This window comes from Mirounga angustirostris, unplaced genomic scaffold, assembly GCF_029215605.1.
Source record: "Mirounga angustirostris isolate CCGP_5_RB_7025 unplaced genomic scaffold, mMirAng1.0.hap1 SCAF_1, whole genome shotgun sequence".
NCBI classification, from domain to species: Eukaryota; Metazoa; Chordata; class Mammalia; order Carnivora; family Phocidae; genus Mirounga; species Mirounga angustirostris.
The window spans coordinates 171677066-171694472 of NW_026991709.1; the positions used below are offsets into that span (position 1 = coordinate 171677066).

The following is a 17407-nucleotide window of genomic DNA, read 5'->3' on the forward strand; positions in this document are numbered from 1 at the left end:
GAATTCTGATCTCAATGGACTCAGGTGTCTTTCCCCTTGTGCCAGGTAGATAGCAGTCAGGTAGAACATTTGTAGAATCTGATTTTTTCCTATCCTAATTATGGGAGGCATTGACAACGATTCTTCCTTGACACGGAGGGACTTTGGGAATCTCTGCAAATGACACTTTTCCTTTAGCTAGTGCCGGGGGGTGGGGGTGGGGCGGAAAATCAGCAAGAAAAATAGCAGCGAATGAAGTGTAGACATTTCAGTGCATTTATAGTTTACCTCCTGAATGAGCTGGTGGGCCACACAGTAGTACCATCCCCTGACCTTGACGGACAGACACAGTGCTTCTTGTTCTTGTTTTAAAGTTTTCAAGATCTGTTAAGGGAAATAAAGGAAAAGGGTTTAAATTAAGAAGGCCCAAGATCCTATGGGATAGTATAGTTGTTTCAAAAGAGGATAGTTTTCTGCTGAAAATCAGCCTTCGTATCACCCATACCAAGGAAATTCAGCATAGCCTCTTTTCACATGATATTGTCCTGTCATCCTTGATTCTATATCTATATTGTAATGGAGCTACTTGCCACATGTGTCTAGTTAGATTTAAAACACATAAAATTAAATAAAATGTACACCAGTTCCTCAGCTATACTAGTTACATTTTGTGTTCAACAGCCATGTGTAGCTAGTGGTTACCATATTGGATAGCAGAGAAATAGAACATTCACATCACTGAAGAAAGTTCTACTGGACAGTGCATATCTAAATGAAGAAACCAAGGTTTAATTATGTTAAGTGACTTCACCAACATCTTTTTTGTATTTAAATATCATTATCAGGATGTAAATTCATGTTATCTGATGCTCAATTCTATTCACTTCCCAAACCATTTATTATATGCAATTATATGTGTCACTCTATAAGTACCTAGAATATGACTCTCCCTATATATGCACACACACATTATATACAATATATAAACAGACATAAGCACACATACATAATTGTTTCAAAGTTCTTGTATATTTTTAAAAAATTTATAAGGTACTGTCCAAGGTTCTGTTTGGAAAAAAAAAAGTTCCCTTCTGTCAAGGAGGTCAAGTCTGGTTAGAAAGATAAGACATTACAAACCCAAAGATCACAGTTTGAGTCAGCGAATAAGCAGTTGCCAATAAAAATGAGTTAATGTAAAAAATATGTCTAATAAAGTGACATATTACTGTTGAAAAAAATGGTTTTTCTTCTGTCCTCCCAAATGTAAATCCTCTCAACAAGAAGTATTTTAAGTACCATTTCATTTTTTTGTTATCTAAAACATTTGATTTAATAACCTCTTATCGGATTTGAGGATTATTCCAAGCCAAGTATATTCTGCAGGGTTGCAAGGCCATCTCGATATGCACACTAGAGTACATGGACATTTATTGACTATTTCCTCCATGTTGGCCATTTTGGTAAATATTTTATGACAATTATCTGAAGTGATCCTAACAATAATTATATGAGCTAATTACCATTAATATCTCCATTTTACAGGCTAGAAAGAAGAGGCACCATGAGGTTTGTTAAAGGCTACGTTAATGAGTGATGAAGCCAGGGGGAGAAAGAGGACAGCTTCCTGCAGCTACAAAATGGGATGTTTCTACAGTCAGGCTTGACTTTAAGGAGAGGTCAGGATATTAAAAAATTTAGACACATACATATCTTCATTACCAACTTCTGGAATTATGCAAATTTTAAGATCATACATTATTATTTTCATCAATGGAGTACTTATAAAAATTTCATTAAACATGATTTGGTTGTCAGCTCAGGATACAAACACTGTATCCTCTATAGCTTCTGCCCTGTAGGGACCCAAGAGTGTAGTGGGCACGACTGACAGGTAACACTTAATCAGAGAAAGCCAAACATATGTCAGAGTTAAGGTGTGAAACAGGGTGCCTGGAGGACATGTACATATTTAGCACAATACAGAAAAGTACTATAAGTTGAATTACATTTCTGCTGTAATACAATTATTTTAATCCAAGGAGTATCGGGTGAGACTAAAACAGGATATTTTCTTTCAAGGAAATGGCTCTTCAAAAGAGATTAACAGAGATTTAAAAAACTTTATTATGGAAAATGGTTTAATATTGTAAACCGTTATCCCTAAAAGTGACAGTGAATCACTCTGAATTGTCACTTCTCCACATAGGTTCTTAGAATACATCATCTAAGTTTTTGCACAAACATCCCATCCAATCTTCAGAGTTGCATGAAAAATTAAGGGCTGATAGATAATAGAGATCAAGTCTTACCTAGGCAAAATGCACCATGGTTATGACTAGAGAAGGGGCATTAAGAAATGGGAAAGAAAATGAGAAACACATGCAATGACTTTTAACTGACCTTACTTAGTTTAAAAAACTAGATTTCTTTTTCTTCCTTTTTGGTTTATGAATTCATGCAGTTCTACAAGGATTGGGTAGTCAGAATAAATCACATTAATCTGCTATTTGAGAAAATATTAGGCATATTTCTTAGTAGTTAGTTGAAATAAATTCCACATGGGAAACCCTACTTACATAGGGAATAAAAAGACTGCATTTAGACAGATTTGACTTTGAAATCAACTCTGCCATATATTAGCCATGTTGCTGTCCTTGGGCAAGTCTTCAGTTTCTCATAAATAAATGTGAATAAATGTGCTTTGTTTTCAAGTAAGAGTCATGGGCAACAATTAAATAAGGTAATACTTGAAAAGCACAAGACCAAACACAATGCCTGTCATGCTACAAGTTTAGTGTTCAGTATATGTTTGTTCTGTCCACTGAAAAATGCTGTAATACAGTGGCAAATCATAACCCAATCATTTTATTTATGAGAGTGTTCCAAATAGTAAATGAATTCTAGAGAGAATTCTAGAGAGCTATAGAAGCTAAACAAAGGACACTGCATTTAAGCACATTTAAAGAAAAATTTCATGTCCAAAACAGGCCTTTTTAGATATAACTACTCATCTAGATCATAATTACTAGCAGCATGATAATTGTAGGAATCAAAGAACTATGTGTGTGAATGGTATTTTTTGAAGCTTATATACTCATGGCTCAGGCCTTTCTCAACAAATTCCCACATATATTATTTTTCTAAGAGTCATTTTATTTCTAAAGCCTTGGTACTAGGTAATGATGGTTAGCAACAGACGTTACAAGACAGTTAGAATATATTATGGATAACGCTCTTTTACCATCACCATTGCTCTAATAGCAATAATAGCATCTACCTGCAGAATGTATTGAGGTCATACCATGTGCCAAGCACTTTTCATATAGATCTCATTTAATTCCATCATAGTTTAAATTCCCAACTTAAAGGCGACAGAAGTGAAGCTCAGAGATGTTTAGTATTATCTTCACCCACCTAGGAAGTGGTCAGAAAAATACAAATTCGTATCTGTCTCCCTCTAAAGCTACTGTTCTCAAACACCAGAATCTATGGCTTCCCCACTGATTTAGCGAAGCCAGTGAAAAAGAGCATTCAAACTAGCTATCTTAGAGACAAAATAAATAAATAAATAACTGACTGAATGAATATTAAGCTCTTTAGTGAACATGTAAGAAAATCCACACTTGAATGCACAAAGCATTGAGTAGGTACATTTGATTCCAAATCTTATATTCCTTTGCTTTTCCTTGTGGGTGAGTACTCAATGTAGGGATTTTTAAACATTAGGTGAAAAGGATGAAATTGAACAAAGAGAAAACAATCAGAAATAACTTCATTGAGACTGCTGAATCACAGACCTGTACCTCTGAAACAAATAATACATTATATGTTTAAAAAAAAAAAAAAAAGAAGAAGAAGATAGCAGGAGGGGAAGAATGAAGGGGGGGAAACGGAGGGGGAGACGAACCATGGGAGAAACAAACTGAGGGTTCTAGAGGGGAGGGGGGTGGGGGGATGGGTTGGCCTGGTGATGGGTATTAAAGAGGGCATGTTCTGCATGGAGCACTGGGTGTTATACGCAAACAATGAATCATGGAACACTACATCAAAAACTAATGACGTAATGTATGGTGATTAACATAACAATAAAAAGAAAAAAGAAATAACTTCATTAAGAAGCATGATTGTTGCATTGTCAGGAAGGTAGCTGAACAATGCAGTCAGTTACTAAAGATATGGATGAATAAATGATGTATATGTGTGACAAGGAATTAATATCCATGTATTGTGGCTTTTCAAAACAGCTTGTTTTTCCAGCTCTGTATATGGTTCACTGACACGTGGTTCGTAGACTTAAAAAATAAATGGCTATACTTTTTGGTGTTGACTTCATTCATCAGTGTTTTACATAATTTTTTCCAGAAATCATATGCTAAGGGATGCACAATTTTGTGGCAGATGTGTTTTCATATCATATTTTTCTATGGAAACAATTGTCCTTTATTCTGCTATGGAATGTAATATCAGCATTTCATTTTTAAATGAGATTAGAAAATATGCTATAGTACTTGGAATGTGTATTGAGTGCATGGAGGAAATGATTTACCAGTTAAATTCCCGAGGGAGTAAAAGTATACAAAGGTCTTAAAGCTGCAATATGTGATAAATAATAAAAGGCCTTAATATATGAGAATACTTAGAATTCAGACTGTGAATAAATCAGAGAGTGAGAGGGAAAAATCTCCACATATTTCCTGTCTGTAAAGTTATCAAATGTTTAGAGGAAAGGAAGAGATACCTTACAATAAAAACCTGGAGGTACTCTAGAGAAAACAAAATCAGGAGAGCCCAAGATATTTTTTTGAGAAATAACAGTAAATAGGAAAGAGTAACATATTCGGGCCATCATTAAGGGACTACCCATTGAACATGGAAGAGCTAAAGCCATTCATAAGGTGGGACAAGCCAGAGTATAAGAAGTTTAGGTTTGGGGCACCTGGGTGGCTCAGTCATTAAGCATCTGCCTTTGGCTCGGGTCATGATCTCAGGGTCCTGGGATCGAGCCCCACATCGGGCTCCCTGCTCCGGCAGGAAGCCTGCTTCTCCCTCTCCCACTCCCCCTGCTTATATTCCCTCTCTCGCTGTGTCTCTCTCTGTCAAATAAATAAAATCTTAAAAAAAAAAAAGTTTAGTTTTAAAATGGCCAGAGAGGTTAATGAGATCATAACACACATCATGTTTGTTAAGAATCTACAAAGAAGCAGGAGAAAAGGAAAGAGGAAGAATGAAACAGTAAACTATGCAAGCAATGCATGTATTTTTAGTATATTTTTAGTCACTACAAGTTAAAAAGGGACAACAACAATTCACTTTTTTTCCTGATTTGGGTAGGCATGGATCCTAACAATTCTTATAGTGTCCTTAGAACAAGAAATTTCCATCACCAGTTTCCTTTGTTACTGCTTCCTCCAATTTTGAAAGTAGCAATCAATAAGGAAATCAATATCAGCTTGGAAAAATGGTCAAGCAATACATTTGTTATAATACGATTTCCATAATGATGATTGCACCATTTATTTTTTTTTTAAAGAGCTATTTTTGGAGCATAATTTTAAAAGCTGATTATCATGCAGCATATTTAAAATTATGTCTTGGGCGCCTGGGTGGCTCAGTTGGTTAAGCGACTGCCTTCGGTTCAGGTCATGATCCTGGAGTCCCTGGATTGAGTCCCGCATCGGGCTCCCTGCTTGGCGGGGAGTCTGCTTCTCCCTCTGACCCTCCCCCCTCTCATGTGCTCTCTCTCATTCTCTCTCAAATAAATAAATAAAATCTTTAAAAAAAAATAAAATTATGTCTTTACTCTTTGCCATTTGTTCCCTGAGTGTATGCATTTGTGGATGCACATTTGCATGGTTTCTTGAATTCTAGAGACTCCTACTGAAAACAAGTCTAAATTTATAAAACCTTAGGCATTGCAAAGCTGTATCTTTTACATCCTTTCCACTCAGGAAGAAAGAAGAAACCATTAGTGAAACTGGCATGGTTGATTGGGTTTCCCAATGAGAATATACAGCAAGAGAATGAATTGCATAATGGTTTAACACACTGGCTTTGTAGTCAGAAGGACCTGAGTACAAATCTGGTACTCTTACTTTCTTTCTGTATGATGGTGGTAGGTGAGTTATTTAATTTCCTAGAACTTCAGTTTCTTCATCTCTAATATTAGGATAATAATCCTTATCTCATAGAGCTCTTTAAAGATAAAGATCATGCATATGAAGTATTCACATACTGTCTGATGCAAAGTCAGTAGCCTATAGATGTTAACAATACCATTATCATTTCTTGCCATCAAAGGAAACTGTACAAAAAGTGACTTACTGGGGGAAAGCCCGTGAGTCCGAACTTCCACCAGATAAGGTAACACTAGAGTGGTCAAGTCAATCGTGCCATGGCAAAAAATGCTAATAGGGCTTAAAACAGATCTTTTTTTGTTAATCTTAATTGTGTTTTTAAGTCTAGACAGGAGCTGAAGTAAGCAGGCTACCTTATCCTTTCCAGAGAATGGACTGTATTCTTTATATGACTTACAATTAAGATACACTCACATATAATGGATTCAGACTATTTTCTTTAAGAACTTTTTCTTATGATGATATGATCTGAGAAAGTCTGTGTTACTTTTTAATGTAAAGGTGGAAAATATTTTCATAAAACAGCAAAAACCTGATGTTTATTTATCTTCTACAATGGATGCAGACATATGATGTTTGAAACAGAAATAAATTATGAAACATTATATTATTTACTGATTATATAAACTTACTCATTGAACTTAAAGTTTTGGAAGTTCACACTGTATACCAGATGGGAATAGAATGGCTATAAATGGAAATTGAAATATATGTATATATTATAAAATATTGATAGATACGCTTGTCATTATCTTGCTTTTCCTTATGTCGTTAACTTTCCCATTTCTTTATCCAATCTTCAGCAAATATTTTTTGAGTTCCTCTTTTATTCCAAGTATTGATGTCAGGTATCTTATTTCTCTAACAACTAAGTAAAACAAAACAAAAGAAAAACGTATGTCTATGCTAAATATCTGATATTAAATATCCTAATTTGTTGGCAGTCTAAAGTAAGGGACCAAAATCTGATTCAAGGTGGCGATCTGACATTGAAAAGGAAAGCAACTCTCTTTCCTGGAGATCTTTGTATAGATAAAAAGGGCTTTATTAATATTTCTAAGTTAACATACACTCAATTTACAAATGACTCATTCATAGAACTGGCTTATGACCTTGTTCTTTCATAGTCCTAATGCTGCTACTATGGACATCCTTATGAAAATTCTCAGAGCACTTATTTCCAAGTACAAAGGAAGAGCCTGTGGGAGCTCTCCCAGGTACTGAATATGACAACACAATGTTCTCCCACCAAATATCTGAATTTTTTTCTTACCCTCTTTAGTCATGCCAGATGAAAACTCTATAATTTAGGGATTACTTCGGAATTACAGAAATTACACTTTAAAACCATAAATAGCTATAAATGCATTACCTTGCAAGTAGTCATTTACAGTGAAGAGTGAATTAATGCAATCAGATTGCTTCCTCTTAATAAGTAAATAAGAGCAGTAGGGATTCTTCGAATGGGAGTTTTGATTAACCAAAGAAGAAACAAAAGAAAATGTTATCTATGAAGTAATGGGGAGGGTAAAATAGGGCTGAGAAAGCTCAAAAAGAAATTAATGACCTAAAAAACAGGATGAGGAAAGGTGTGTAGAGATTGTCAAAGACAAATTTGCCTGGGGTCAGCAATCTTGCATTTTGCAAAAGAGGAGGTTATGCTCCTCTTTCCCTTTCACCACATTACTACATCATTTTTTGTTTCCAGCAACAAAACCTAGGCAAGAACTTAAAATGTGTGTATGTGTTAAGGAGGCTTCTGTGGACTGCTTGGGAAATTAATCACTTTTGTAAATTCTAACTCATTAGTAAACAACAACAACAACAACAACACAGTGGAATGCCAGTTTTAACTAGCTTCCATAAAGAACTCAATTTCTCACTTTTCATGTGTTCATTCATTTAATCCTTGCAACAACTCTATAAAGTATTATTATTAATCCATTTTATACAAAGAAACACCCAGGTTAACACCGAAGATCAAAGATATAGTATAAGGAAGAGAATGAATTATAATTCAGGTTTACCTAATCCAGAAGTACTTAGCCTCTTTCTACACAGAATTAAATTTAAAAAATGAAACCATACTTGTTGTCTGGTTGACTATTTGAGACTTTCGCTTTTTCATCCCTCTACTATTATTTTCTTGACTTTTCGAGAAAATAAAGGTTGCTTTGCTGCCCTTTGCTCTGTTAAGTGTATGACTCTCTCCTAGTAGCTCTTTTTATTTCTCATATTAGTTTTTTTCTCTTTCTACACTTTTTTGGCATATTCTATTTTATCTAGACCTTTGTGTTACTTAATAAGTCAAAGAACAACTCAATTTAAAATGTTTGAGTTTCTCCATGTGTTCCATAAAAACCTGAACCTATCTAACTCACAAGGTTACTGTGATTAGTGTGATATGGCAACATAAATAATGTTGTTCTCCTTTGGAGACAGGTGCTCTAAAATACAAGCTATTATTACCAGCATTTTTCTCCATAGGAGCTCATCTCTTTTCGCATATCATCCTGACTCAGGAGTGTCAATGGTTAGGCAGCTGCATTCCATATCTTTGGTTTCATGTTTACAGAACACAAACAGAAACAAAGGTTTCAGAAAAGCATTTGGCCTAGTAAATTTTAAATAAAATATGAAATCTTCACTGTATTCACTATAAAGGCCCTTTGAAATCTGGTCCCCGTCTACGTACCCAGTCCCATTTCCTGTTATTTTCTACCTTCCTTATTTAAACCATAATAAACATGTTTTGCTTTCTGTTCTTCAAACATTTTAAGACTAATCCTTTTTTTAAGACCTTTGAACTTGCTGTTCCCTTTGTTTGAAATGCACTTGACTCATCTTTTGGCTCATTATTCCCATCCCTCAGGACTCAATTCAAATGTCACCTCCTCAGAGTAGCCTTTCTGAGGGTTTATCTCAAGTAGACCACCACCTGGCTCCAGACACTTTCCATCACATCACCTCTTTATGATGTCTTACACAGCAATCATCGCCACCATCTGCAAATGACTTTGTTTGCTTATATGCTACTTTGTTTATTATCTCCCCAACACCCCCCCCCCCCCCACCCAAGATAAAGGCTCACCGTGGCAGGAATCTTTTCAGTCTTTATCAGTCTGTAGCACAGTGCCCCAAGCAGTGTTTGATATATAGTAGGTACTTAATTTGTATTTGTTGAGCACTGCTCTCCCTCCTGTTTCACACACTAAGTCAGCAAGACTTGGCCTAGAGTGAACTTTCTTGTATTTGTGCACATGACAGACCATTTCCCAACATCTTGGCTGTAGGGGTCGAGCCACCTACCACACCTAAATATGAAAGCTTAGAGATACACTCACTAAGACTGAAATACAATCAGGGTATGAAATAAATTCACTGCTTGGTACAAGAAATACCCTCCCACCCGCTGACCCCTGAGGCTCAGGAAATGCCCAAGATGATTAAAGTATCAAACAACATTATGCAAATTGCATGGGTCTGTTATTTGTGATCAGGGCTATCAGTTAGTCAGTGATATATCATACAATTATCTGTTTTTCATCTAGTGTAAGAATTCTGTATTTTGATAGACTTACGATCATTACAGTTTTGACAGAAAGAAACATGATTCTTCATTTTGTACTTTTACTGCATAGCCTTTTCTTCTCCCCTCTGAAAATTAAAATTAGCAAGTTGTAATTCATTGTACCAGTCTTCTTAAAAAATGGGCAACCCTAGAGGGCAAATCAAATACATTCAACTAATACTAGAATAAATATCCTCTGAAGAAATGCTGAAAAGGAATGTATCAGGAGGCCATTGTAAAGTCAGTAATCTCTAGGAAAAACCTTGGGAAGATATTACTAAATGGAGATATATGGGCCACAGATCATGATCAAACTCTAGAGACCACAAATCTACCAGCCATACAATTGGTTGTGAAAACACTGTGCTTTAAAGTAAAAGAAATCTTTTCATCTCAAACTTTTTCATTCCATTTCTTTTGTTTTGTTAACCTTTTAGGGATACAAGCCTGAGCAATGGATTCACCTTCAAGTATGCCTAGCACTGAGTGGCAGTGGGTACAATCTCTAAGAAAGAGGGGCAGTTTCTCACTTCCTGCTCATAAATGAAACTAGGTAGGTGCTCAGATATTTAAATGTTCTCTTATTTCTACCCGAAAAAGTAGGCATATTTCCCAAGGAGCTTGGGAAGAAATTACACTGACTGTTAACTTTAAAGGGAGAGGCATACTTCATCAGTTTTTCCCAACACTCTATGCTCTGAAATAAAGTTTTGCTTTAAAAGCAAATCGAAGAGTCCTCACTACATACTTAGTTTAGGATTTTTGACACAATAAAACAGGGAATGGTGACTCATAAAGAAAAATGCCAGTCTTCATATAGTCACTGCTTCTAAAAATTGGACATGCTTTGCCATATAGTTACTTTGGGGAAATCAAAGCTATTGGAACTAACAGGTTTGTTTAATCACTGGCTCAAAAAGTGTACTTCTCTGCCCTTTTTCTCTTCTTTGAGTATAAAACATATCTTGGGATACTGGATGCTGAATTAGTTGTATCTAGTATACTCCTTAAAAAAAGTTAAGGGCATAAAATAAAAGTTCTGTATATAAATGAAATTCCCAGATGAAGAGCAGCTGTTATTTATGTTGAATTTAAGTTGCTTTGGCAACTTCAACCATATATTTTTATCTCATTACAGTTTTGAAAATAAAACCATCATCAAATATACATGTAAGCTATGTGTTTGTTCATCATCTATTTAGAATTTGCTATAGATGCTGATTTCACAGAGAGAAATCAGAGATAAGGCTGCAGTGGTAAACCTGCTGATTTTTGGAAATGCCATCACTCAAGCCTCTTTTAAATGCACTGTTAAGGGAGATGCAAACTAATACAGAGTCAATCAATACTTACAATATGTTTAAGGTGAGCACTTATTATATGTCGGCTACTATTATAGGCACAGGGACTAGAATATTGAACAAAAAAAAAATTCTCCTCTCAAAGAGGCTAAAGTGGACAAAATGACCATAAGCAAATTAAGTAAATCACACTTAGTGTCTGGTGATAGGGGCTAAAGGAACCTAAGTTAGGAAAACATAGGAAAAAATAGGATAAGTAATGTTGGTATGAACTTTTAAAAGAGGAAGATCATGTAAAAGTAGAATCTTTTTACTTCCCTTCCTACTTCCAAATGTGAAGGAATAAATCACTCTCCTTCTGCCAACTCAGCTCTTGGCCCCCACAGAGGATGCCAAGAAGGGTGCAAAGTAGTGCCAAGTGGCACAGCAGTCTCGATTTAGTTCCGTACGTTCTTATTTATAACTGAAGTTGAAGTCACCTAATACAAGTAACATCTGAGAAGCCTAATAAATATTCTTATTTTGTATCTAAAAGTTGAACACAGTTCCCCAGCAAAAACAAACATAAAACTAGAAATAACTAAATAACTGAAGAAATGGCAGGAACAAATGAGCAGGCATACTAAATATATCCTGATTTCCTAAAGGAAGACAATCACCAAACCAGTACTATGATAATTTATGTGCTGCTTTAGACAATGCTACTGTTTTCTGTCTCAGAAATCCTACAGAGCCAGAGAATTTCAGAGCTGGGATGATCTTAATGCCTTAGTGTGTTTGGGCTGCTATAACAACTACACACAGACTGGGTGGCTCAAACAACAAACATTGATTTCTCACAGTTTGGGAGACTGAGAAGTCCAAGATTAAGGTGCTGGCAGAGCTGGTGTCTGCTGAAGGTCTGCTTCCTGATTTGCAAATGGCCATCTCCTCATTGTATCCTCCCATGGTGGAGAATGGAGAGAGAGGAAGCTCTCTCTGTCTCTTCTTATAAGGGTATTAATCTCATTCATGGGGGCTCGACCCTCATGACCTAATCACGTCCCAAAGACTCCACCTCTTATTGCTATCACATTAGGGGTTAGGATTTCAACATATGAATTTTAGAGAGACACAAACATTTATTCCATAACACCATCCTTTTTTCAGTCTGAGCTCCTTTCCTCATCCTTCCTCCTCCCCATAAATATTATTATGTCATATGTGGTAGATGGTGCAGAGAATATGAAGGCAAATCAAACATGGTCCCTGACCTCAAGAAGTTTACAATCTACATTAGACAGACATATAAATAATTCCATTGCAAGGTATAAAGGAGGTAATCAATGCTGCGGAGCTGTAGAGAGGAAGTGCTATGGGAGATGAAAGGAAGTACTTTTTGTTGGGGGTAAATCATCCAGTCAACATTCCATCTGCACAGATGATGAATCAAAGTGTATGAGTACCAAGAGAATTGGATCTTGGGTTTAATTTATGTCAGCACACATGACTTGGCTCCTCTCCTTCCCTGTTGCAGGACTGTTCATTCTCCCCACTTTTTTTAATGCAGGTCAATGCACACAGGCAGCCTCATTCTACTGCAAGGTGACACTGGGTTCTTTAGCATCAAGCACATTCAGTTACTCAAATCAACTGTGACAACCATTGAAATTCCTGGTACTCTTGTTTTAAAAAAATATGACACAAGCTCATCTCCAGCTACAGCCTCATCTTGCATGTCAGCACTTGCCTCTCATCTTTCCATCTTTGCAGTGTTACTCCTGGGGTCATTTTCCATTCTGATGTCTCTGCCTCATTACTTATCTGCTGGAGTTTCCAGAATAATCCAACGTGACCCTTGTTGCTCTTCTGAACCAAGAAATTCCACACATCAAACCTCATTGTGGTGCTCAAATTTCCACAGACTTCTTTAAACACTGTATATGAAGCCACCATTATCAGGATGCTACAGAACAGGGCAAAGGACAGAGACATTTTTAAATGTCCCTAAAATGTGTGTGTGTGTAGTTGGGTAAGTTAATGAAGGTATTTTGGACCTTTACTATATATAACCTTGATTCATTAACACTAACTCATACCCAAGAGCACTCTAACTCATGCCTGAATGAAGCTTATCTATCACACATACTTTTTTCCCATAAGGCACATCACAGGCTTCTAGCACTTAGGAACACTAGACTGAAATCCAGCATTACACTTTGGGCTATTTTAAACAATGAAATTACCAATAAAGAACACAAAAATGCAAAAAAAAAACCATGGCAATAAGGAGATTGCCAAAAGGACATTTGTTTATAGTATGAGAGCTGAAACAAGAAGGCAGAACATCACTTCGTTCGACTTCATCAGAGAAAGTATAAAGGCTCAAATATTTTGCCATTCAGCACATGTTCATGGAGGACAATAAAGGTGCTAAGAATACTGATTTGGGGGTTATCGATACATTTCAGAGATCCTCAATCTACACCCAGCATCTAGCTCCAGACTGGGCACTTTGCTGGCATTCAGTAAATGTCATAGTTAAATATTCGGTATTGTACACAGAATTTAAATTTGGATGATATAAAAAATTTATTCCCTAGACCATGCGTCAGGTAATATATGATTATGAAGAAGATGATGATGATGATAATGACAGTAATAACAGTAAGAGTTTAGCAATAACAATGACAATAAAACTATTAGACATAGTAGTAATAATAGTAGCAACTAGATCAGTGATATGTTTCCTTATATTTTTATAGTACTTTAAAAAACTGCTTTATTTCTGTTGAGTTTTCATGAATTTTGGGACCACCTTTTTTTTTTTTTTAAGATTTTATTTATTTATTTGAGAGAGAGAGAGAATGAGAGAGAGAGAACACATGAGAAGGGGGAGGGTCAGAGGACGAAGCAGACTCCCTGCCGAGCAGGGAGCCTGATGCAGGACTCGATCCAGGGACTCCAGGATCATGACCTGAGCCGAAGGCAGTCGCTTAACCAACTGAGCCACCCAGGCGCCCGAATTTTGGAACCATCTTAATTATCAAAGCCACCTGAACTACATACACAAATGAATGTAGTTCTTCAAAATGGACTCCTTGGGGTGTGCATTTTTTTCCAGTTTTTTATTATGGTAAAACACACATGACATAATATTTCCCATTTTAAATATTTTTAAGTGTATAGTTCAGTGGTATTTAATAAATTATTAATGTTGTGCTAATATCATCACCATCTATTTCCATAACTCTTTTCATCTGGTAAAACTGAAATTGTACCTATTAAACAATAACCTCCCATTCTCCACTCCTCCTGCCCCTAGCCTCTGGCAACCACCATTCTACTTTCTGTCTCTATAAATTTGTATACTCCTTATTTTTAAAAATTAAAAGAGAAATTACTCATAATAATGCATCTGATTATGAAAGCATCTCTGTAAAGTAGACAGTGATGGCATTAAGTACTCACTGCTGTATATATAAGGGCAACATTTGAAATTCAGAAAAGTTAAGAGATTTGTTCAAAGTTAAACCTTCAATAAGTAAATTATATGGTTGGTTCCGTATCTTGACTATTGTGAATAATGCTCCAATAAACATGGGAGTACAGATATCAACTGGAGATTCTATTTTCATATCCTAAGTGTCTGTCAACAGATGAATGAAGAAGATGTGATACATATATGTATGTATATATATATACAATGGAATATTTTTTATTCATGAGAAAGAAGGAAATCCTGCCATGTATGACAACATGGATGAACCTTGGAGCATTATGCTAAATGAAATAAGTAAGAGAAAGACAAATACTATTTGATATCACACATATGTGGAATGTAGAAAGGCCAAACTCATACAAACCAAATAGGATGGTGGTTATCAGGGGCTGGAAGGTGGGTGAAATAGGGAGATGTTGGTTAAAGGGTATAAACTTCCAGTTTTAAGACAAGCAAGTTCTGGGGATCTAATATACAGCATGGTGATTATAGTTAGCAATAATGTTATTAGATTGTTGAAAGTTGCTAAGAGAGTAGATCTTAAATGTTTTCATTGCAAAAAAAGAAATGGTAATCATGTGATCGGATGGAGGTGTTAGCTAAAGCTATGGTAGTCATCATTTTGCTATATATAAAGGTATCAAATCAACACATTGACACCTTAAACTTACACAATGTTATATCATTTATATCTCAATAAAGCTGAAAATAATAAGTAAATGATCTGAGCCTAGACTCTAAAACACTTTTGGTGGAGATTGCAAATTCCTTGAGGGCAAGAATGCCATTTCACACTTCTTAGGCTCCCAAAATCTATCCCAATGTTCTGATGAGTGGACATGCCATGAAATGTTATTCTTAACCATGATGATGATGAAAGCAATGTTATTTTGGATTGAAGAGCAGAACCAGAGCATTTTAAAATAGAGACCCACTTTTTTTTAATGCTTTCTCTTTCTCCTCTAAAGGTCTTTATTATTTTACCAAAATTCATGAAAGGGAACAAAAATTACCTTTTGAAATTGACATGCTGTGCCTGGAGTGATATGTGAGGCTATGAAATTTCAACAACCCAGTTCAGCTGTGTTATTAATATTGCTCTTCCTGATTAGTGTTAATTGGAATATTTTAATTGATGCAATGTTTTACTGCCTTCATAGCTTGAATGAGTTGAAGTGCAGAGAACAATTTTTCAATAAGAAAAGCTAATAAGAACTACCCCAATCTTACTAAATTCTGTATGAATATATTGTGACAAGCAGACATCACAAATTCATTGTAGTAGAAAATGGGATGAATATCATACTTATTTATTCAATTCTTTTAACATATTTATGAAATGCCTAATATTCATCAGACCCTGTTTTAGGGGTTTGGGACACAACAATAAACAAATCAGACAAGTATCCCTGCCATTGCAGAATTTACATCTGGCCAGGTGAGGTAGGAAAATAAAAAACATGATAAATTTTAATTGCTAAGTATGTTAGAAGGTAGTGAAGCTGTGGGAGATGCAAAAAATAGAGCATAGTAAGAGAGACTGGGAGAGCTGGAAGGACAGCTGCAATTTTAGATAACGGGTTCAGGGTAAGTCTGAGGAGTTTGGTGACATTAGAGCAAAGACTTGAAAGAGGTAAAAGATTTGACCCGGTGAGTGCTTAGGGGGAACCATCCTATGAGGAACACTAGGAGCCCATTTTAACTGGAGTGGAACGGACGAGGAAGAGAGCAGTTAAGAGATGGAGTCAAGGAGGTCTTAGGGCAGGGAGAATGAGTAACTGTTTGGGGCTTTGTGGACACCTGTAAAGTCTTTGGCTCCTATTCTGAGTATAAATGGAGACACTACAGGTTTTTGAGCAGAAGAGTGACATAGTTTGATTTAAGGTTTTGTGGTTAGTCAACTCAGTTCTGTTCGACCAGAATGACTGCCCATTACATGCCTGGTGGAGTGTTAAGAATCAAAAGATTTGTAAAGGTAAATTAAAACAAGCCACTGCTTTGAAGAGTTCCCCATCTTGTAGAGAGATGTGGACAATTACCTGATTCAAAACAGACAATGGCAAGAGCTTTAGCACATGTATAAACAAAGTACTTACGGGAATACCAAGGAGAAAGCAAAACAGTTTTCCTGCAGGAAAAAAATATAATAGTATATAATATGCGGATCTGGTGTCAAAAAAATAAGATTTCAAGAAGAGAAAAAAGAGAGGAAAGAATGTCAGGATGAGAGTGTGAAAATGAATAAAGGAAACCTCATTCCAAATGGAGTCAAGAAGCAATGAACAGGGAGCTCTCATGCACTCTTACTGTTGCACCTTGCATAGTTCAGCAGGAAGAAGTAAGATTTCCTTTCTGCCCAGCAACAGCAAGATGCTCTCTCTCACCTGCAGCCAATGAGAAACAGCTACCACTTTGACTGCATTCCACCAATGACAAGCTGCCAACGCTCTGAACTCCGATATGTCTCCAGTGAACTTTTTTTCAAAACAACCCCTCCCAACTTTCTCCTTTCCTTCATAAAAGGATGTTCTCCCCCTTTGTTCTCTGGACTTGCCTATGGTTCACTGCAGTTTGCACCCTGATTGTGATTCCTCTTCTATTCCTGAATAAACTCATTTGCTGCTTGATAACCTCTCTTGCTTATTTTTTAAGGCTGACAAGGGACAGCACACACAATGATCAAGAGGCATTAAAAATATGTAGCGTGGTCACCAAATGGCCGACAGGTGTCTGCACAAAAATAAGAGACATGAAACTAGAAAGGTAGATAAGGGTCATCCTGTAGAGATTGCTAACAGCCTAGACCTGCATTTGGTTTTCCACACAGTAATCTTACTAAATAGAACTGCTTGTAAAATATTTTGCGATTTATTTGCAAAAGTTAAAAAAAAAAACCCAACATAATGACCTCTTAGAGATTCACATTCGTACTGCAGAAAAA

At 36.2% G+C, this 17407-nt stretch overlaps 1 protein-coding gene across 1 annotated transcript in view; it reads right to left on the minus strand.

The window, feature by feature from the left end:
- The window catches only part of CNTN4 (contactin 4), a 942629-nt gene that overhangs the window by 234358 nt on the left and 690864 nt on the right, over nt 1-17407 (minus strand). The window contains exon 6 of the mRNA XM_054504629.2: nt 268-363. Within this exon, the coding sequence (XP_054360604.1) occupies nt 268-363 (96 nt within the window). The remainder of the gene's footprint in view (nt 1-267; nt 364-17407) is intronic.